This window comes from Cotesia typhae, unplaced genomic scaffold (genome assembly GCF_013202065.1).
Source record: "Cotesia typhae breed Kobodo isofemale line unplaced genomic scaffold, CoteBio_Ctyphae contig_4, whole genome shotgun sequence".
Lineage (NCBI taxonomy): Eukaryota > Metazoa > Arthropoda > Insecta > Hymenoptera > Braconidae > Cotesia > Cotesia typhae.
This window is the reverse complement of record NW_027423748.1, coordinates 7882029-7906351: the sequence shown is the minus strand read 5'-3', so window position 1 is coordinate 7906351 and position 24323 is coordinate 7882029. Positions and strand designations below refer to the sequence as shown.

The 24323-nt window shown below is 28.0% G+C and overlaps 3 protein-coding genes across 4 annotated transcripts; 2 read left to right on the top strand and 1 right to left on the bottom strand.

Annotated features, from left to right (window-relative positions):
• Positions 1-695: 695 nt before the first annotated feature.
• On the top strand, positions 696-14813 carry Sobp (Sine oculis-binding protein). The gene is made up of 4 exons (XM_074243019.1): positions 696-1401; positions 6762-7119; positions 11821-12035; positions 12814-14813. The coding sequence occupies exons 1-4, from the start codon at positions 1270-1272 to the stop codon at positions 14206-14208; spliced, it is 2100 nt and encodes a 699-aa protein (XP_074099120.1). The 5' UTR covers positions 696-1269; the 3' UTR covers positions 14209-14813.
• On the bottom strand, positions 14814-17353 carry LOC141527497 (guanine nucleotide-binding protein subunit beta-like protein 1). Its single transcript, XM_074243027.1, has 4 exons — positions 16799-17353; positions 15783-15961; positions 15359-15689; positions 14814-15295 (listed from the first exon to the last, which is right to left on the bottom strand). The coding sequence occupies exons 1-4, from the start codon at positions 16940-16942 to the stop codon at positions 14990-14992; spliced, it is 960 nt and encodes a 319-aa protein (XP_074099128.1). The 5' UTR covers positions 16943-17353; the 3' UTR covers positions 14814-14989.
• Positions 17354-18403: 1050 nt separating this feature from the next.
• Positions 18404-24237, top strand: LOC141527493 (uncharacterized). 2 transcript variants are annotated; one of them, XM_074243018.1, is made up of 9 exons: positions 18404-18797; positions 18907-20624; positions 21159-21459; positions 21550-21698; positions 21850-22320; positions 22414-22711; positions 22785-22947; positions 23484-23743; positions 23838-24237. In XM_074243018.1, exons 1-9 carry the CDS (start codon positions 18698-18700, stop codon positions 23921-23923), a joined length of 3546 nt encoding a protein of 1181 aa, XP_074099119.1. In that variant the 5' UTR covers positions 18404-18697; the 3' UTR covers positions 23924-24237. The 2 variants fall into 2 exon arrangements, with proteins under 2 accessions (XP_074099119.1, XP_074099117.1); XM_074243016.1 differs by having other exon boundaries at positions 18904-20624.
• The last annotated feature ends 86 nt before the right edge of the window (positions 24238-24323 follow it).

Sequence of the window (24323 nt, the reverse complement as noted above, 5' to 3'; positions counted from 1 at the left end):
TTTATTTGTATTTAAGAAATCATTTCTTACAAAATATTTTTTAGTATTTAACCAAAGAAGATGTATGAACTAAAAGAAACTTATAAATGTTTAATTATTTATAAAAAAGTGTATTTTATGAGTATATTTATATTTACATATTTAAAATATTTAAAATGTTGTCTTTTAAAAATTTATTAGATTTAAGAGAAAAATGTAAAAGAGTCTTGCTAACAGCAAACTGTACTACTGGTAATAATAAAAATAAAAAATACTAAGAAATATTTCTTAAATACTAAGAAATCTTCTTAAATACTAAGAATTCTATCAGTGTGGTCCCATTTTTATTAGTGTTTAAGTAAGGTAAAAAAACCCAGTTATTGACACTTGCAATTTTATTTTAATTAAAAAAAAAAAAAAAAAAAAAAAAAATTTTTAAATTAATGAATATTTAATGAACATTTAATTTTTTTTTTAATTAGAATAAAATTGCAAGTGTCAAACAACTAAGCCAGTGTCAATAACTGGGTCTTTTACCTTATTCTTACTGAATTTTTTCAGATTTTTCCATACTAAAAGAAGAAATATATTAAAAAATCAAATGAAGCGGCTACGAAAGCTCACATGTTCAACTCCCAATAAATATAAACCCTCAACTCGGTAAAAATCGTGAGCTTTCGCAGTAGAGAGGTCTCTTAGTAGCGTCGCGACGCCTGGTCACACAGCGGCGGGTGAAGCGGCAAATAGTCGGTCACAATCTGCCGACGCGTTAAAACATATATCTCGTATCGGTCTCGGCATCGTATCGCGCGTTTCTTAATATACGCAACTACACACTTGGCGGCGTGCTCTCCCCTGGGTTTGAATTTATAAATGTATATAATACACATGCATATACATTTACTTATACATATAAAATACTTCTAAAATAAAGTTAGGACTTAACATATAATTCTCACGCGTGGTTATTTTTACCCAGATTCCTCATGTTTAAATCAACCAACTAACCAGTTAAATACAAATTTAAAATCATCCCACCTCTCGCAATAATGAATTTATTAATAATTTTACAAACTTTATTTATTAAAAATCTTTAAATAAATATTTACTAAAATGTATATATATGTCATTCGGATTTAAATTCAAAAAGTGCGCGCTTATTTTAAGAAATTTTGAATTTTAAATATTCCAAGTGTATTTTTTATTTATTTTCAATTAATTAATTTATTATTATTTACCACTAGTTCTAGCACAGTGTGCAAAATATTTCAAATGCAAGTGCTTTGAGTGATGAATAAACAATCACCTTTTTCATTTTCCAGTGCAAATACTATCGATAAAAATAAAATTAAAGTAAATAATAATAATTTTAATGATTCGACGATTAAAATTAAAAAAGAACCAACTGAAGATGAAATTAAGGTAAAAATTTTATTTGATTGATTAATTTAATAATTAGTTTGAATTTTTAAATTATAAAATTATTGTTTAAATATATTTTGCGCAAAGTACGACGTAATGCATCTGAGAAGTGTGTTTCCTATTCATATGCAAAATATGTAAATATGTGTCCATTTATATGAGAATGTAAATGTATATATTGTTTGTAGGGGGTAGTATATCTATGTCTGTGTATATGTATACCTATGTGAGAAGAGAGAAGCAGAGTCTCGTATTACACTTCTCCTTCGCCTGATTTATTCGGAATCATAATAGGCTGAAACGCAACACCAACGGCTTGCCTCTCATCATTATATACCTTTTACCTTGTATGTTCACCTGAGCGTGTTTGGTTTCTTATACTCATGTGTCTATATCGCCTCAATTTTTTTCGTACCGCATGACATATTTCCAACTCATAATACACGTTTTTCTCCAACTTTTAATTATCTCGCTAATTAGCATCGATTATTCGATAGTTATTTCGATAATTAGAGTTTTAATGGGGTCTAATGTAACTTTGAGAGCTAATTTTTAGGTAACTCAAGTTACATTCAAGGCTATAATGTTAATTTATAGGAAAAATAAACGATACCTATTTGTACATACACAGAAAGAAAGGAAGTCTTGAGTTAAGCGTAAATTTTTTTAAATCAAGAAAATCTTAAAGAAGATTGAAAATTTTTTGAATTAAATTTAAATTTTTTCAACGAAGTTAAATTTTTTTAAGCCAAGAAAATTTCTTCTTGCTATAAAATAATTTCGGTCTTCCTAATAATTTTCTTGGTTCAAGAAATTTTTTTTTTTTCTGTGTAGAAAAAAATTAGAGAAAATTTCAACGATTTATCGCAGGTTAAAATATTGATGTAAAAAATTTTTTATTTAATTTCATTTCAAAATTTTTATTATTATTATTATTATTATTATTATTATTATTATTATTTTTTTTTTTAAATATATTTTTAAATCGATGGTAGACTTAATAATTTATTTTATCCTAAATACTAGCTTACAATTTATCCACAATTTATATATTTATCCATAATGCCATATTTAATGACACGATTATTGATTACAATGAACTTCGATCTAAATTTTATAAGTTTTTTGTAGATAAAGATGATGAATAACTGTAATTACTATATATTCAAATTCATATTTTTTTTATTCTTTGGTTTATTAGCTAAAGTCATTAGATGGTAACTAAGATAGACTTTGCTTTGAGACAACGTTACTTTTCTTGCTTTTCTATACTGTCTTATTATTATTTCCATTACTGTTTAATTACTACTATTATTACGATGTATTCATTTATATGTAAAGCCCTTAGAGAGCTAAGGCTTCAGGGTCTAAAAATTTTGATAAATAAGGAGCTGATTTTCAAAAGGGTATCTTTTCATTTTTTATTAATCGAGACAAAAAAACTGGTTATCTTCAATTCTAAATATTTTTATCGAACTTTTTTAATTTTGCTATAAAGTGCTATCGGTTATGAAGCTACAATTCGATTTTCATTTAGGAATCTTTATAATTCTCGAAGCTCCTCAAATAAATAAAATAAATAAATAATGACAAATTTAGATATAAATTGTGGCTAAATTGTTTATTAAGAAAAATAAAAAATTGTATTAGACTGAATAGCTAATTAATTGAAAAAGCTAAAATTTCAATGTTTAATACGATAAAAGTAACCAATTAGTAAACTAATAATTGAAATAATTAATACATCAGAGCTTTGTGCTTAAAATCTGTTTTTTTTTTTTTTAAATTTAAAAAAAAATTTTTTTTTATAGACCAAACACGTGCTGACGCAAAGTTTTAAATAAACTCGCCTGCCAACGTACGAGAATAGCCGCTTACCTTTGAACCTCTAAATACCGTATTTAATATTTAATATTCAATATTTATATAATTTACACTGTTATTTGATTTAATTAAAAAAAAATTTATCGAAATTAAATTTGAAATTTAAAAGTAAAAAAATTTTTCTTAGTTTTGTTGAAACAAAAAGAAATAATTTGAGCATGCTAAATATCCGTACAAAAAGCTTTCCGTGCTTGAAAAGTTTTCGAAATTACAGTGTATGGGACTTCTCGTGTATACTTTCGTGGCATCACCACTGTACACCATCAGCCGCAATGCAGCGTGTTCGATTGCTCGTTAACGCGGGCAATACTACATACTACTTATCTACATACTAACATTTATTTTTGCTTAATGTCTTCCAGTAATTAGTTTACGGCAATAAACTTTATTATGATTTTAATAAAAGTTTCGTTTATTTCAAGGTGACCTTTAAGGACAATTTAAATAATGTAACGTGGCGCTTTATATAAAAAAAACTAGAAAAATTAAAGTTTCAGATTGTAATTATTACAGATTTTGTAAGAATTACATTCTAAAATGTAAATATTACTTTAAAAGCTCTGAAAATTAATATTCAAAGTTTGAATTTATAAAAATATTATTTTAAACTGCATTTTTTATAGTTTTTTATACAAAGCGACGCTTATTATTTATTTATAATGTAATTTTTACATTTTTATTTTTTGCGTGTTATCAAGCATGTGATAATAAGAAAGAAAAATTACAATTTAACTTTTACAATAAAAAATTAATTATTGAATATTACACAGAAAAAAAAATTTACTTGAATCAAGTAAATAATTTTTAAGAATAAAAAATTTTTAAGAGTAAAAAAAAAATTCTTAAACTAAGAAATTATTTAGGGTCTAAGTAAATTTTACTTGATTCAAGAATTTTTCTTTTGATTCAAGTAAATTTTTTTTTCTGTGCAAAAACAACAAAAGAAAACCAGATTGATTTAAATTCAAATGCATTAAGAATAATAATACAATAATACAAAAGATTTAAAAAGAGAGTAAATCACAGTCGCTTTGAGGCGTGCAAAAAATAAAAATAAACATTTATTTACGTTAATCGAGTACAAGTCAAGTGTATCATACCGAGTAACCTAACCCGCCTTCAGCGTAAATCAGTAATTCAAGATCTTGCAAATGATCCTTTGGAAACTATAACATCGCCCGCAATTGTATTATAATCTGTATAAACATACATGAAATAAATTGCATGATATGAAACAACCGGGTCATATGTATACTTGTAGGATCCACCTAAGTTCCATTTTTTTAATATATGAATCTGCCTGTAATTATCCAGTTACAAATTACAAGTACAAATGAACACGAGTTAAGTACTGGGACAGATATTAAATCTTCGTAACTCGATATACTGTTGCGTCTCTTATTTTGACAGTTGATAAATTAAAATATTATTAACGTAAGCAAAAGTGTATTTAATATTTTTTGATTATACATACATTATGAGAAATTTATTTTAAAAAAAGATAATTATTTTTTTACCAGTTCATCTCGAATAACAAACTATGATATAGACAGCCGGTTATCTCGGATTTCCTGTGCATCATATATGCGTAATATGACACTTTATTCTGTTGTATAATAATAATAATAATAATAATATATAATTATGTATGTAGTTATAATTATTCATTAATTTATTTGAAAGTAATTAAAATGTTCTAAAAACTATTACTCAGCCTTGTAAAAAAATTATTGTTAAATTAGAAAGATACTAAGAATTATTTTAAAAGCTCAGTTTTTTTTAATCAACACTTATTAGCATAATTTTTTATATATTTAATAAATAAATAAAAAATTACAAAAAAAATTTTTTTTTTTATATTTTTTTAATCTATGATTATTGATGAATTAAAAAAAAAATATGTGTGATGATTAAAAAAAAAAAAAAATCATTAATTTAATATAAATAAGCAATTACCATAAATTTAATGAACATTCTGGTACACAATTTTATGATTAATTTTAATGATCATTTTTAATTAAAATAAAATAATTTAATGATATTCCAACAGGTATTATTATTAAATAACATACACAATGTTATTTATGTAATTACGTAAATAATACCAGTATTGGAGAATTTATGAAAATATATTCGACAAAAATGAAGTACAATGGGCGCGTATTAATCATTTTTAATTGTACATAAAAAAGCGCCATTTGGCAGTCGAAATAGAAGTAGATTTCATTAACAGCTACATTTATTTTTAATAACAATAATAAATAAATGAACTGAATTTTTTAATGAAAAATCTAAAATTAATTGCATAAAAAATAAAACAATGTTTATAAATTCATTTTTTAAACATCAATGATTTAAATATCGATAGATGAAGTATGTTGAGTTTAAAAAGGGTACATTAAAGATTATTACCCTAAATTTTTATTAAAAAATATTTAATTATTACAAAGTTATTAACAATCTCGTAGAGCACTAGAAAAAATTTCCCTCTCTACAGTCGGTTCGATAACTCAAAAATGGATCATCCGAAATTAATAACCCAATTTGCTTTTTAATCAGTAAGGATGTAGTTATCGTCGCATGTACGGAATTTTTAAAATTTTCATTTAAAAAAAAATGGCGACTGATTGAAAATTTTCTCATTATTTTTACTGTTTTTTTTTTTGTTTTAACCCGGCGAAAAAAATCTTTACAATAAAAATTTTTTAAATTCCGTTCGTGCGACGATAACTATATCCTTACTGATTAAAAAGCAATTTAGGTTTTTATTTTCGGATGATCCTTTTTTGAGTTATCGAACCGACTGTGGAGAGGGAAATTTTTTCTAGTGCTCTACGAGATTGTTAATAACTTTGTAATAATTAAATATTTTTTAATAAAAATTTAGGGTAATAATCTTTAATGTACCTTTAATAAAATACAAAAAATCCGATCCCCAAATTCTTTTATTTTCCCTGTCAAAAAAATTCCCAAAAATCACCTCTTTTTTTCGATCGTCACAGTGGTGTTCTCCCTTAAAATTTCGCTATGAGAACAAATACAATGATTAGATTTTTATGAAATCTACTAAAAAGTACGTAAATACATAAAAAAAAAAAAAAAAAAATATACAGGGGTATACGGATAGAACCGACTGATACGAAAGGATGCGATGAGTAAAAATGGCCCGTTGCACGCGCTGTAATCGAAACCGCTCGTCATCGACTAATTGATTGATCCGAACGTTATACGGGATATTCCTGATGATACCTGTATCTGTTTCATATTTGAATCCCTCTCGCTCTCGCTGCTTGTTCCGCGGAAATATTATCCACGTATGTATACGGATCACGGCAGTGTATATTCCATTAAGGTGGAGCAAACAATCCGATATGTAAAATAAAAATAATTAATATGCAGCTGAATATAAACACAAGTACAAATGTAAAATAAATGAATAATATTTATTTTTATTGTAAATTATTAATTTGCTACAGGATTATGCTGCTAAGGCAATGAGCGAATTATTGGGCTGGTACGGATACGGCAAAGTAGACAGCAGATGCACACGTGGTCTTAATTTAGATCATTTCGCTTCAAGACCGCGGGGAATTTATCAATCAATATCCCGGCAATCACCGTTGGATAATCACAGACCGAGTAATTATACTGATGACAAAGGATCAAGTAGTTCGTCTATTAATTTACAAAAGAGGTCATCACAGTCACCCCAGTCGCGAATGTCACGGTCGCCGGTTGATAAAACTTGTACTAATTCCAAAGATAATCAAGGAGCTAGCGCTGGAACAAGCCCCAAAATCGTTGAAAATAGTGACTCTGCTTCGGATACTCCTGGTAATTATTTATTTATTTATTTATCATTTTTCACAATCACTAACAATTATATTATCAATAATTTATGATTTAGTAACAATTTTATTTTTAACATTTAAAATATTTAGCTAATTTAAATATATAATATTAAACTTAAGATCGTTGCGTTAATTATTTATTTATTTCAAAAATTTTTTTTTGAGCCAATCATATTTTAAATCTTAAGATTTTTTTTCTATGTTTTTAAGACCTTTTTAATTTTTTTGTCTGATTTTAATAATTTAAATTAAGTTTAAAAATTTTTTTTAATGCTTTTAGTAAATATAAAAACATTTCGAGGATTTTTTAATTTTACCGCCACCGGGAATCGAACTCAGGACCGCTGAATTATCAGTTGTATTGTTTTCTTACATTTTAACGAATAAAGTAAGACATTTTTTTGTGGTATTTTCAAATTATCATCCTTAAAAATTTTGATAGTGCTACACTAAGATCATCTATTTAATTTCTTTTAATCTAATTTAGTTTAATCAAACTATTGTAATTTAATTCTAAAGATTTTTACAACTCAAAAAGACTTCAACGTACCACTCTTAACAGTTAAAATCGGCGATATGACTACAGGCAATTTAAACCGACTCGAAATACAAATGAACTTAAAAAAAAAAAAAAAAAAAAAAAAAAAAATTAAATTCTACCTTTGTAATGTAACTTCGTAATAAATAATTAAAAGACGCACTGAGAAAAAAATGTATTTTGAAAAAAAAAAAAAAAAAAAAATTGTAACAAGAAATTATTTTGTTAAAATTTTGAACAATTGGATTTTTTAGCGGGAAAAATCAAAATCTTTCTCACAATAATTTTTTTGTTAAAAAAAAATTTTTTTTTAATTTTGAAAAAAAAAAAATTTTAGATAGACAAATTGTGAATTTTCATCCAAAATTATTTTTCCCAAAATCTAGAAAACTTTTTCTCAACAAGAAAATTCCTGTGAAAAAAACTTTTATTTCTTCAGTTAAAAAATAAAATTGTTGAAATTTTACAACAAAATGATTTCTTGTTACAAAAATATTTCTTTTTTATTTTATTTTTTGTTTTTTTTTTTGTATCAGTTATTTTAATTTTATCTTACATCAAGCCTCCGTTTATGCTACAAATGTATTTTTATGCAAGCGACCCTATTACTGGCAATAATAAATAATAAATAAATTTCATCTACATCGTTGAATAAAATACTAAAAATTTAGCTTAAAAAATGAACGAGCTTCTGAGTAATAGCAATAATTATCGTAATCAGATTACATGAAAGTTGTTAGGCAAGTAGACATAGTAGTCTAGTCTTAAGAAGCTAGTAAGTTAGATAATAACACATCGCAAGGTAAGGGGCGTAAGCTCGTCATCCTTGCTCTTCGTCGGTTAGGTGTTTATAACATCGTACACTACTAAAGTGTGAAACCTGGCAAGTGCTCAATTAATATCCCGGTATCTTGCTTAACGAACGAGCTTTTGCGTTAAATATCTAACTTTCAAGGACCACAACACACTACACTCTTTGTCCGCTATAACTATAGTTATATAGTTTATATTACTACGTTACTTTAGGCAAACTTTGTATGTCAAGTTATGGGTGATTAATTACACTGTCTTGTATAACAACTTTATACTTTATCTCAATCCTTTTATTATTATAGTTCAAACATGACCCTTACTTTAAATTTATAATTGTTTCATCACTCTTAAATTTATCTACGCTTAAAAAAACTTAAAAAAATCTTAAAAAATTAGTTTAAATTAGTTTCAGAAATTTTTTTTTTTTAACAAAATTAATTTAATTAAAAAAAACATTCAATTACTTTATAAATAAAATTTTTTTTCAGAGTTCTATTATTTTTCTTTTCTATAATTAAATATATTAAATTATTCTGAAGGCTAATAAAAAATAATTTTTCCAAATTAATCATTTAATTAAAAATCAAAAAATAAATAAGCATATCTTGATACATAAATAAATACCTTGATACATCAGAAATAGCATTCAGGTAATTTGATACCGTTTTCTGAGCTAAGAATTTAAATACCCAGGTTGGCTGTAATCTGAATGAATATTTATTATAACTCTTACGATTTAAAACACGAAACAATTTTTTTATTTAAACGGACAAATTTTAGCGGCTAGATTATAATATTTAAATTATTTTTGTAAAATCAAGTTTAGTTTAAAAATTGAAGTAAATGTACTGTAAAAAAATCTATTGGTTACTAATATAACTGAAATATGTAATCGAAGAACGTGAGTACAAAAATTATTTTTAGAGTTCCGTAACTGTTCTGGTACTGTCAGCATCAGTACACCAGACGTGTGTTATGTGTATTCTGAGTAGTAATTCAAAGAAGCAATGCTATGCTTCAAGAGCTTAGCCAGCGTAACAGTACCCGATAATTTGTATATTTTCCTAAGCTTTTTAAATTATCATGTGTATCAATCCAAATTAACTCCCGTTTACTTCTATTGATAATTTTATGTTACATATGACTGATATTTTAGATGAATTTTTTTTTTTAAATTATTCATTCGGTTTGAAAATAGCAAGACTTTTGCGCTAAAACACTTGAATGATCATAAAAAAATCGAAATTAAATTATCAAGTTAAATGGCGTTTACGTTAAAGGCGGGAAATGACAAAAATAACTCTCTATAAAACTGAATTTGTGAAAAATCATTAATTGATACACTGAGAGAAGAAAAATTAACATTTTCAATTGTTTTTTTTTTTTAATCTGCTTGTTTTTACGGCGCATTTATGATAAAAAATGTCGTGAAAGTAAAAAATAAAAATTTCGATAGCTTTTTTGTTTTCAAAAGTTGGAAAAAATTTTGGATCTCATGTTATTGGATAAAATTGGATCTAAAAAAACGAACAATTTAAAAAAAAAAAAGTTGAATATCGCAATTTTTTTTTTAATTAATAAATTTTTTGAAAATTTGTTAAAATTGTGATAATCTCTTTTTTTTTTTTTTTTTTATCAATTTTTTTTTTTTTTTTTTTTTTTTTTCACAAAAAAATAAATCAATAAAATTAAATAGAAATTTTGTTCAAAAAAATGAAAATTAAAATGGTTTCACTTTTAAATATTTACTAAATCAATTTGTTGAAAATTTTATTTTTTAGCTGAAGAAATAAAAATTTTTTTTATAGTAACTTCTTGTTAAAAAAAAGTTTTCTAGATTTGGAAAAAAAAATTTTTGGATGAACATTCGTAAGTTTTCTATTCAAAATTGTTTTTTTCCAAATCAAAAAAAATTTTTTTTTTTTTTAAATAAAGTAATTGAGAGAAAGATTTTGGTTTATTGAGCTATGAAACAAAATTATTGAAAATTTTCAAGAAATTAATTTCTTGTTATAACGATGCCCATTTTTTTCAAAAGAAATTTTTTCTCTCAGATTAGTTGTTACTTTTTTAAAATATCCAAAGTATTCCACTAGTAATTAGTCGTTAGTAATTTTTTCAACTAATGAAAATGTTCACATTTTGAGTAAGAAAATTTTTCTCTAATTAGAAAGTTAAATTCGACAAATAAATAAATTTAATTTTTTACTAATTTTGCTGTGAATTAAAATCTCTTGACTTTTTAAATGAATAAAAAATAACTAAATTTATTTTAAAATTACTAATTTTTCAGGCTTACTGTTTTAATAAAAAAAAAAATTACAAAGATTTATTTCTAGAGAGAGTAATACTTACACTTTTTATCTTAATTAGACAAAGTTAAAAAATATTATTTTATTTTATTTTTTTTTTTTTTTCTGAAAATGAGTTTTAAAAGTAATCAATTGCAGTTAGTATATACATTAGTTTATAGAATATGAGAGAGTAATAATTAAATGAAATGAAATGTCGGGAATCGGAGCCAGAGTTGGTAAATTTGAGTCCAGCTTTGTTTTCTATCAACTTATGCTCCAGGTACCGATATATACTGGTACGATACACTATATATCTATATAACTATATATTTTGTACTGGATACGATAGATAGATGATAGAAGATAAATCAACAGAAGATGTTCTATCTAGTTCTAGAGCTGGCAGTGCTTGAAATTCTAGAAGCTCCAGGTCTTTGGTGTACTGGAAAATGGTTCGGATAAGCAAAAGGAGTAGAGACGATAACGTATCATTTCTACTGAACTCTCATCTAGTTGACGATGACTAGGAGGACACAGGAGACAAGAATACCTGTAATTATTTACAGAAGAGTATAGAATAATCATGTAACTGGATATCGTCGAGTGTAAAATTTGTTTTTGGTTTAAATTTGATTTTTGTTTTTAATTTTTAATACTTTGAATAGTATTAAATATCATTTATAAATGTATAAATATATATCGTTATTTCATGAGTGGAATCGTATTATTCACATGAAATGCGGTACTATTGAACTAACAAACTCAAAATATATGAGTGTATAACAGCTGAGAGAGAGGGTCGGGTATGGGTTCGTGTTGCGACGTGACTCGTTAAGTAATGCGATATGACGCGAAACAAGATCGCGCATGCACTTGAATTTCATCATGCCAAATCTTCCCCATATTCTATTATATATATTTATATTTTAATGTAATGATTCACTCGATTATTTTTTCATTTTATCAATTTATCATTGATTGATTGATTGATTGATTGATTCATTGATTGATTTGATTGATTGATTAATTGATGTTCCAGAACGCTCGACATCATGTTCGTGGTGTGGAAGGACTGGTGGAACCTGGGAACCAGTAAGTGCTTGTGAAGGCACCAGCAACCCCGGGTTGACCAATTCCAATAGCTTCTGTAGTGAGGCTTGCTTTGCTGCTGGTAGACGGGCAGCTTTCAAACGGGCGAGAACTTGCGATTGGTGCCGGCATGTTAGACATTCCGTTAGCTATGTGGATTTTCATGTAAGCACTCGATTATTCTTCTTAAAATAATCGAAGATAATAAATGTTTTTTTTTTTTTTTTTTTATTATTTTATTTTATTGAAAAGTTGAAAGTTTAAAATTTTTTTTCAATTGATAAAAATTTTTCAATTTTGGTCTAAAAATTTAAAAAGGGATCTAATAAATTATCACTATCGAGTTCTTTTTTATAAAAATTGTCGGTAATTATATATAAGTAGAGTTCCACCTATTTTAAGTCATAAAAAATTTTAAACTTGAAAATAAAAAAAAAAAAAAAAAAAAAAAAAAAAATTGAAATTTCATGAAGATTTTTTGGTTTGAAAAATTTTTATTTTTGATTGAAAATCGTCGGAAAAGTATTGATCTGGAGTTGTGCTTTTTCAAGGTTTCATATCATTCGTACCAATAGTCAATTTATAATGATAAGTACTTAGGTTGCTCTATCTCTAGATACATTATTAAGAAATGACTTTGTATCTTGTGAACTATTGACATTTTTAAAGATATAAACTCATCCCGATGTTACACTCAACAAGACTTTTCATTTGAGTACCCACATCAATTTTTCATATATTTATATATAATATATATATGTATATATGAAAAATATATAAAAATGCATGTGGGTACTCAAATGAAAGCTCTTGATGAGCGTAACATCGAGATGAGCTTATATCTTTAAAAATGTCAATATTTAAGAAAGTACAGATAATTACAAAATTTTCATACCAAATAATAAATCAGCATAAAAAAAAATAATAAATTTGAATCTTGCAGGATGGCGAAAGTCAACTTCAATTCTGCAGTGATAAGTGTTTAAACCAGTATAAAATGAATATATTCTGCCGCGAAACCCAGGCCCACTTGGCGTTGCACGGAATAGCAAGCGTATCACCAACCAGCCCCAGTAGTGGTGGATTGATAACACCGGAACTGTGGCTGAGAGACTGCAGATCCGCTCCACCTAGTCCCGACGAGGAAGCACTGATCGTCGACGATGAGCCGAGCGACTGGCCAAGTTCCGACAGACCAGACGACGAATCTCGGGATCTATCCAAGAAAATTACCAATGACTGCTTGCAGTCTGACAATAGCATAAATAATAATAATAATAATAATAATAATAATAATAATAATAGTAATAGTAAACAAAATGTACAGTACTTCGACGACGATGAGGATGAAAACATTGAAAAAGCTATTAAAGAATCACTGAAAGAAGAGGAGAATCGCAGATCACAGGAACGTATCACTGCGTCATCTAAATCATTATCAAGTACAGAGTCATCTCACGTTTCAATTACGCCGGGTAGTTTATTGAATATCAACAACAGCGCAGCGATAAAAGTTTGCAGAAGGTCAACGAGTTCCTCGCCTGAAAGTTGTAAAGAGTCGCCACCCACGAATTGCTCGCGCGAAGGAACTATTTTCATAAAAGACGTAAGAAAGTTGTTGGTAAGAGATACTACGGTTAAACGTCACAGTCAGCCGAGCTATCGATCACGCAGAGTCTCCGGGAAATCTATGTGGCTTCCAAAAGCTCATCATCACAATTATACTCACTATCCGATGACATTTCCAGAGAAAGGTTTCCCCAATCCTCCTTCCCACCCAATACCTCTGCAATTTATCAGAAAAAATTACCCAGACAATTCTTCACCGCCGCCGCAAGTTGGATCTCCTCCGTCTCCATTGCATTCGGGAGCCTCCAAGGTTTTGAATAATCCTGCGGGACTGTTACCGCCGGTGACTGTTCTGGTTCCTTATCCGATTCCCATACCGATACCTCTGCCAATTCCAATCCCCATTCCGCTATTTGCTAAATTTTTCAACTCAAATTCTGAAACTAAAAAATCTGAAAAAACAAATTTGTGTAGTAATGGTGAAACTACAGTTCCTCAAGACCTTTCACGAAGAAGCCAGCCGATCCAGGCCAAAAGTCCGTGTTTAGCAAATTCGTCCAGTGAAAAACTTATTAATCTGTCGGATTCATCTACCTCGTCATCGCCGGTGTTGTCCACGACTTCCACGGGTGCGAGCTTCTTCGCAGTCGGAAATAAAACCCAGGCGAGAAACAACAGCCCCAGGCCTCTCAGAAAACGGAGACGTCTTACATCTGGGTCTGATCAGGTCATCAGGCTCAAACGACGGAATAAATTTGTACACGTTTAAATTATTATTTGTTATTTATAGACTTATCTTTTTTTAATGTTACTCGTGCTGTTTTCAATTTAAGCACAAGTTGTTTGTTTTTTTATTTTTATCTAGTGCATGGAAATAAATATACGTGATGCTCTGTAAAAATTAGTTATGTTTAATAATTTTATGTTTAACTATTGTAGATGTTTTGATGTGAAAAAGAATAATTTTAATTATAAATAATCAGTAAAAACTAGTGATTATTTGGAAATTATTATACCGTTGTCATTATTTGTTACACAGAAAGAAAAATTTTTTGATCGAAGTAAAAATTTTTTCTTGAAATTCTATTCTTGGTGGAAGTAATTTTTTCTTAATTCAAATTATCATAAATAATTTTTTTAACTTCCCGCTAAGAGAATTCAAAATTTTCAAAAATCGGGAAGTTATTGGTTTTACCCCTTTTTACACTTTTTTTTTGTGTAGTCACCTGTATTGATATAATATTCTTGACGAAAAAAAATTAATAAGTGTCAATTGTATTTTTGGTAATTTAAAAGAAAATATTTTATTAGTCAATAATTACTTACATCGTTCATGTGCCAGGTACTTGATTAAATAATAAATTATCAAGAATGTCCAGTTGTTAATTTTTTTTTTTTTAATATTACAAACTAATCTCGAACGATTAGGCTGAGTTTAAATAAATATTTATACAAAACATTATTAACACAAATCAGTTAATTAATGATTTTGTGTTAAATAATTTTATAAAACGCAAGTTGAGACTGATTGTAGATTTTAGTCGACAATTTTATTGATTATAGAGATCCCAGAGTGAGACTGTACCGTCTTTGCCAGCTGCAGCCATTAGATTCTTATTGTTAAACGCTTGGACTTTTTCCTTTGAATAAATAATATCAAAAATATTAGATCTATGTTGATTAAGGACAGCAAGGGGCCGAAGCGTTTTCCACGAAAATATGCGGACTCGTCCGTCCCAACCGCCAGCAGCAAAAACTTTCGAGTCTGATCGAGATGCAATTACAGATGTTCCGCTGTTTTTAAGAGTTATCGATGTTTTATGGACCAGCTGGTTGCTTTTGTTCAGATCAAAAACCTGTCGGTTTAAAAATTATTTTTAAGTTAACATTGATAATTATAAAAAAATAATAACTATTACCTCTAATTTGTCTGTTGGGTTACCGATAATACCTCGCATCCAATAGTTATCAAAATTAATAGTCATCGGGCAAGAGTCAGTATTTAACCAACTGACAATAACGCGGTCTTTGATGTTCCACGCTGCAATGTCACCACTTTCGTACGCAATAAGTATAATATTGTTTTCAAGTGAGCAATTTTTAATCGCCATAACTTCACCAAGAGGTTTAGGTACTTTAGATACCATTGGATCCAATTTATAAACAAATTCTTGAGTAGTCAAAGACAAGGCTCCGACCTGCGAGTTTGGTAGGGGAAGAAGAATTATATCATCAGTCAAAATCTGGTATCTGAAAAATATTTAATCTATATTATTAAACAGGCTTTTTTTTTTTAAACAGTGAGAACTTAATTAATAAAAATTATGTAAATAAATAATAAACCTAGAAAATCCGCAGTAATCGGTATCAATAGTCTTATCAAGTATCCAATTAGATCCATCAGCATTCCAAATGTCAACACAACCGTCTTTTCTTTGAATAATCAAATACTCATCATCCAGTGTATGTAAAGCTAGACACTGTTTTTTAATAGCATTCAATTTACAAATTTCTCGATGTCGCTGAAAAAATAATTTTGATATCGGTAACAATTAAATTTAAAAATTGTAATTTTAATTATCTACCTATAATTATAAATAATACTGAAATTTTTTAATTTTATTTAACAAAAAGTTTTGTTCTAAAAAATTATTTTTAAAAAATTGCATTTTTTATTTTTTTAAATTTCTAGATGTCAATTTTTTTTTTGGCTATAATTTATTTGTTTAAAATTTTGTAAATTATTAAATATGTGCTACATTAAATGACATTAAAGTTAGCTGTCACTTGACAATTTTTTAATTTTTTTTAACAAATAAATTTGCTCCAAAAAATTATTTTAAAAAAAATGCATTTGTAGTTTTTTTAAATTTCTAAATGTCAATTTTTTTTATACATTTTTTTTGCCATAATTTATTTGTTAAAAAAATTCTTAAAATTATCAACTATCTACTAAGTTAAATGAGAATCAATTTAGCAGATAATAATTAAATTAAAAAATTTTTTTAACAAATAAATTATGGCAAAAAAAATAAGAACAAATATTGACATCTAGATAATTAAAAAATTAAAAAATGCAATTTTTCGGAGCAAATTTATTTAATAAAAAAACTAAAACAATTATAATAGTGACAGCTAACTTTAATGTCATCTAAGTTAATTTTTAAAAAATTCTCAGATGTCAGCTAATTTCAGTATAAAATTAAGTTAGCCGGCATATAAAAATTTTTATAATTTTTTTGATTGAAAAAGTTATTACAAAAAATAAAAAAAAAATTTCATTTGTAAAAAATTAAATTATGATTTCAGTATTATTAATTATAATAGTAATTGTACTGAAGAAATAAATAAATAATTACTTGAAGGTCCCAAATATGAATATTTCCACTTTCAGCGCCAGCGTAAAGGTGCTCAACGTAGGGAGAAATTCTAAAATCAAGACAGTAAACAGGACCCATGTCCCCACGTAAAACGTAAATTGGATCAGGTGGTAGTATTGCCATTTTACAATGCCTTATTTATTGTTATTAAAAACAATAAACAAATGGTGTCGGTAAAAATGATGACGTTTAAAATTTTTGTAATTGCAATCGCGGAGTAAAGACACTGTTGTTGTGTTGTAAATATAAATTTTATCGATAAATTTAATAGAAGACGGGAGGCACACAGCTACGACGTATCGAAAACAATGAGACTAGTTTATTATAGAATTAATTGATAATGTTTAAATCACAGGCTGCACCTCTGTGATGATTATCGAAAACCACCGACAAATCAGTTGAGACCGTTTACAAATAAAAACGGTTGTTTGTTTCAATTTCACATATTGTCTAAATAATTAATTGTTCAGACGCGCCGATGAACCTCCCGTCTTCCTTACTTTCGGTTTTCGGCCACCAACTACAACGCAAAAATGGATTTGTGTTCTCATTTCTTATTTGCAAAATCTCAAAGTGTCGTTCGACCATGGAGAACCGCTGCGCACAGGTCTAGAGACTTTTTCGGTTGTAAATTGACAGATAAATTCTCTAGTAAAAACACTAGACACAAAGACCGCGAAAATTCAAATTTCATAAATATTAATTTATTTGAAATAATACATAAAAATTAATGCAGCACATATTTAATCATTTTTAAAATTTTATAACAAATGAATTATGGCAAAAAAAAAAAAAAAAAAAAAAAAAACAAGAAAAAAAATTAGACATCTAGAAATTAAAAAAAAATAAAAAATATAATTTTTTTAAAATAAATTTGTTTGTTAAATAAAATAAAAAATTGTCAAGTTAGCTTTAATGTTATAAATTTTTATTTTTATGATTTTGAAAAATCATTATTAACAAATATTTCAACTTCGTAGAATTACAACACAGAAATTAGAACATAAACAAAAATAATTTTTCTTTAAATTTCTTTAAAAAATTCTAAAAATTATCAAATATCTGATACTTTAAGTTTTATTAAAATTTTCATTTTTTAGACGCATGTATAATTTATAAATTACAAGCAAAAACTTTATTAAAAATAGTAATTATTTTTATGACACTGAAGTTGACAGATATTAAAAATATTTTTAGAATTTTATAGCAAATTAATTATTATAAAAAAATTTAATTAAAAAGTTTCACATGTGAAAATTAATAAAAATTTTTAGAAGCATTTTTTTATTGTGATTGATGAGTTAAAAAAATTTTTTTAATTGACAGCTCATCGCTAACTTCAGTATAATTTATTTTTTTTGTCTAAAAATGAATATTCTTAAAATTTTCTAACTTTATACCTTATTTATATTTAAAACTTAAAAAAATTCGACTATCGATTATTTAATTCGATTGTAAATAAAATGACAGAAAAAAAAATATTTCATGAACACAAGACTTAAAAGAAAAGATAAGTAAAATTTCTTCATATCCAACCCAGTCTTGATGCATTTTCTCATTGAACCCGCACATAATACCTAACTCATCAGTCTAAATACATGCATACATTTGTACCATAAAATCAACGTTGAGTACTGAGTGTAACCTAAAGTTTTAATTTTTTACACATACTAATTATAAAATTTTTTTAGTACTAAATAAATAGTCTATCTACTCTCAACAAAGTAGCCTCTCAACAACAACAACAACAACAACAACAACAACAACAACAACAACAACAACAACAACAACAACAACAACAACAACAATCAACCAAATAACGCTTTCAAAAAAAAATAATGAGATGCGTAATTGTAATGCAAGTAAGATGAATTAGTAATGCTTCCATCGACTGGTTATTTTAAATCGATTACTTGTCCATTTTATGACAACGGTTCTTGTGATAGACCCTATTGTCACTTTAAGCACCTGCGTCGAGGTAATATCAAATATCGCTACTATATTAATTAAAAAAAAAAAAAAAAAAAAAAAAAAAAAAAAAAAAAAAAAAAACCCACCCGACTAATCATTTTATTTTACGTCAGAAGATGCCTCATCAGTATCAGCATCAGTGGTACCCAGCGTGTCAGTGGATTCACAGTCAGAGAGGAATCAAAAAAGAGGAGCCGCCACCAGCACCTCCACCACCGCCGTCACAATAAACTCTAGCACAACCGCTTTGCAATTAAGTAGCACTATTTCCGCGACTGATTCTCAGACAATCCAGCAGCTTGTCACTGAAGCGGTGACTAAAGTTCTAGCAGACCAGAATGTCACCAACAAGGAGCAAGTATCGGAGACAATAGTCTCAAAAGTAGTGGAGGGTCTCAAGCCGACTTTGACGTCGTCGACGATAGGAAAACACGTTGGCGTACCGCAGCTGATATCAAAACCTTCGTGTGTTTACAATCCTACTCCAATAGCCGAATTGAAGAAACGTCATATAGCAGTGCCGGTTTATATGCCCACCAGAGAAAGTAAAGTCGCTGTTAAAAGAAAAACCTCCGACGATGGAGTCAAACCTTGGCTAAGTTGTCTGCCTGATTCTATAAAAACAAAACCCTCTGAGATAACATACAAACCTACGGCTATTAATACAATAAATGCACTTAATGATAGTAATAAAAATAAATCTTCTGAGAATTGTTATGTACCGACAGCTAAAGGGGATTCTTCGACGCTTAACTATGATGATCGTTCCAGTGAGTATGTTGTCAATTCTAAGAGCAAAAAAGAAGCTTACTGTCCGAAGCCGAAGAAGCGGAGGGAAGAATATGTTCCTAAGATGGTTAAAGCTCCTCTTAAGTCATTGGAACAGCTCGATGATTGCGCGATGGATGACTTTGAACCGGAGTTTAATATGCTGGATGAAATTTTGGTGTCTTCTAGTACCAATGCTCATCAACTAGACTATAATCCTATAAAGAGTTACTATACGGTCGAGCCTAAGTTTTCAGATGACGAAAATGAGGATCTTGGTGCCGCTGACGCTGCTAGTGCTAGGGTAGTAGATAATTCAACCAAAGAAGTACAAAAATCATCGATTAAGACTATTTGTAAAGATAAAACAGTTGTTATTGAAAATAATTTAAAAAATAAATTGGACGAGTTAAATAGTAAAGATGGTAATAAGAAGGATGATGATGATGATGATGATGATGATGATGATGGAGGTAATGATGTTGAATCACATAAAGATTGTGATGGAAAAAAAATTGTTAATAAAAAAGATGATGAAAGAAGCAAAGAGCGTAGTAGTCATAGTAAAAGTAGCAGTAGAAGTAAGAGTCGTAGTAGCAGTAGTAGTAAAACTAGTAGTAGTAAGAGTAGTAAGGACAGAAATGATAAAAAAGATGAGAAAAAAAGTTCGAATTCGAGTGACCGGCATAGATCCTCGAGTAAGCGCAGTGACAAATCCAAGGACAGTAAGGAGAAAAGTTCTTCCAGGAGCAAAGATAAGTCAAGATCACATCGTGATCGTGAAAAAAGTTCGAGCTCGAAGGAGAATGACAGGCATCATAAGTCTAGTAGACATAAACACGAGTCTTCCAAGTCTGCAGATAAAAAGTCCAGTAAAAGCAATAGTAAAAATAATGACGCCGATAATCACAAAAAAAATGAAGCTGATAAAAAAATGGATGTTGATTCGGATAACGATGTTGGCACCGGTGAATTTGAGTATGCTGGCTTTATTAATGAAGATGAGCTGATGGAAACAAGCGACTCTGATCATGACGTCGAGGAGGAATGTCTTAAAATTTTTCAGGTAATTTTTATTTTATTTATTTAATTTAGTTAATTCAATCGATCCTAGAACAAGTATTCCCTAAGGGCCGTAAAGTACACAGAGTATTACATTAATGGTGAAAAATTTTTATTAAATAAAGTAAAACATTTTTTAATTAGTTTTTTATAAATTAAAGTAAAAAATTTTAGAATTTGTTAATATAATTATAAAGTAATTATAATTGTGCATTTTTTTAAAATATATTTTTTATTTATTTATTAAATAATTTAGACCCTGAAGCCAAAGCTCCCTAAGGGCCTTACAATATATATACATTTGATTAATTAATTTTTTTAACAATTAACAATAAAAATATATCAATAAAATCAAATAGAAATTTCATTCAAAAAAATAAAAAATAAAATGGTGACTCCACTTGAAAATATTTACCAAAAAAATTGTCCTTAAGTGATCTTTAAATATTTTCAATCAAAGGTTCCTGTTTTTTCTTTAGTTGTTTGCTTATTGATATTTAAAATTTTTGTTATTAAAAATGTGATTTACTATTTTTAGGAGTATCAGGAAAGTGATCATCCCAAAGGAGTCACAAGTAAATGTGAATCGAAACCAGATACTGAAGTTGAAGCTGAGGATGTTGGAAAAAAACGTGTCGCTCATGCCCTGGCTGCAAGTACCGTTGCCCGAAGTCACCTACCAAGTCAACCATTAAAACGATTGCCCAATCCTCAGCAACGAATGTATGAGCGCTGGAAACTGACCCGTGAAGCTACGTCTGACAAAACTAAACCTCAGGTTACAGGTGACAAGAACGTCTTCAGTTCTGTGGTAGAAAAGCCACATGTTAATGGCACTGGTAACATGTTTGTTTAATAATAAATTCTTATTGTTATTTAAGTATCGAGTATTGATTAACAATAATAATTATGTTAATAATAACTTACAGGTCGTGTAAGAATAGCGCCAGTACCTTACGCAAAATCTTTGGAGCAAGCTAAGAAAAAAGTGCTAGAATCTGTAGCTAAAGTACCTGCGGAACCTAAAACAGTAGCTCAGACTCGAAAAGGCACACGTGTCGCTCATATTCCACAGACAGTAAGTATATTACACAATAAATATATAAATATAAATTTATTACAAAATTTAATAGCTGTAATGAAATTTTTTTAATATTGTTTTTAATTGATTTATTTAAATCAGCATAAAATATTATTTCATAATATTGAAAACATTTTTAAATTTATAGGTGCCTCAACTGATTCGTTCAGAGCCGCTGCAAGTGACGACCCAGAAATTTCCCCTTAATATTCGTCAGTATTACGTGAATCTTATGCATGATATTTGTATACAAATATATACGAGTGGTGAGGACGCAGTACAACGTGCATTACGTGAGGAGCTCAACTGTCACAATCGTTGTAAAGCCTTAACGGTTTACAAAAGTTCTTGTATGGTAGCTGCGCACAGGTTGAGAAAGGAAGTAGAACAAAATACGTGTGCTGGCGACGATGATTCGATGCCATCGGGCAGTGGAACTGTTTCGCATGATGCCGTACTTGCTGGTAAAAGTAAAGGGTCGTGGAGTGTTGTTAAATCCAAAAAAGTAATTACTGATTTTAAAGGATCTGCGCTTTATAATGTCCTTAAAAAGTGGATTATGAATGAACAACAGCTTAGAGACAATGGGTTTCCACGACCTCATCCTGATAAGACTAAGGTAAATTATAAACTTGTTTATTTACTCTATCAATATCAATATCAATTATAAATAACAAATTATTGTTTTTTTATTTTTTTGTTTATGTTCTAGGGAAGAGCTAAAATTTATACAATAAATACACGCAATCAGTCGATTGTATCTAAAGTGCCTAATGAAAGATATTGCAGTCGCTGCAATAAGCCTTACATGGTAGATAAATTTGGGTTTGCTGTGCAAAAACAAAATTGTATTTATCATTGGGGACGTAAGTTTACTATCCGCGGTGAGGGCAAATACAGTTGCTGTCAACAATATGGTTCGGCAACTGGTTGTGCTGATGCTCAAAACCACGTCTGGGATAAAGTTGACTATGAAAATTTACGCGGTTACGTTCAAACTTTACCCAGAGGTAAAAATTTAATTTTTTTATTAAAATCTTTTTTTTATTTTTATGTTAATAATTTTTAAATATTTTTCTTTAGATATTCCAGATGAAAATCAGGGAGTTTATGCACTAGATTGTGAAATGTGTTACACGACACAAGGTCTAGAGTTGACGCGAGTAACCGTTATTAACGATGACTGTAAAACTATATACGAAACACTTGTTAAGCCTGATAATCGTATCATTGATTATAATACAAGGTAATTTTAGTCCTGATTTTTTTTCAGGTATTCTGACAAGTTTATTGTTGTTATTACTATTATTATTTCTTTTATTAAAACCCAACAGCTCAATAACAGGGTTGCTCAATTGATACAGAGTTGAAAATAGTAACAGAGCATAAACAATATTTGATATCTTAGTTTATTTATATTTTACTAAGAGTTTGATATTTCATTTTTCACACTATTATATTGATTCATTATATTACATTATTACTTTAATTTTTTTTATATGCAATTTGCAATGAGGTTGAGTGATGTACGTTGATTGAATTCTTCAAACATAATTTGGACTTTAATAACATATTCAAACTTTTAATTTTTATTTTTACATCTATTTTTCTTTAATAATAATAATTATTATTATATAAATTAAAGCTTTAATTTTTAAATGCTAATTATTCCCTTAAATTAATTAGTTAATCAATGTTTATCTAGTTATTTAATTTTATTATGTATTAATATAAAGATTAGTGATAAATTTTATTTTTAAAATTATTACTTTGTTTGTTTAGATTCTCTGGAATAACGGAAGAAAATATGGTAGGAGTAACTACAACAATTCTTGACGTACAAGCTACGTTACTATCAATGTTTTCCGAGAAAACAATACTGATAGGCCACAGTTTAGAGAGTGATTTTAAAGCTCTTAAACTTATTCACAATACTGTTGTGGATACCAGTGTCGTATTTCCACACAAAAATGGTTATCCTCAGAAACGTGCTCTAAAGAACTTGTGCTCTGAGTATCTTCGTAAAATAATCCAAAATGACGGTAAGTTATTCAGAGAAAAAGATATATTAAATATAATTTTTAATGAAAACTAAATTTGATAATTATTTAATTATTTATTAATATCCTTTTACAGTCGGGGGTCATGACTCCAGTGAAGACGCGATAGCTTGTATGGAACTCATGCAATGGAAAGTTAAAGAAGACGCTAAGTTACTTTAAAAATAAAAAAGTTTACAAGTAAAAATAAAAATAAAATGGACAAGTGAAAATAAACAATTGAATTTAAAATAAACAACTAAAGATAATATCGTGGATTTGATAAATAAGAGTTTATGTATAATGTATTATTTAAACTGCCGCACGTATTATAATTACCTGTATAAATATGTAATATACGCATTGAATCATCATTCATCTCGTGAACAAAACCGACATTACAACAAAAATAGATTATTTATGGGATAGACAGCACGTAATATTTAAATTTTATATTATGTAAGTTTTAATATAATCATTATTATTACTTTTAATAATACGTTTTTTTTTTTTTTTTTTTATTATTAATTTATCAGTGTTAATACACAATACTTATCAAGTGAATTCATTCGAAAGGTTGATA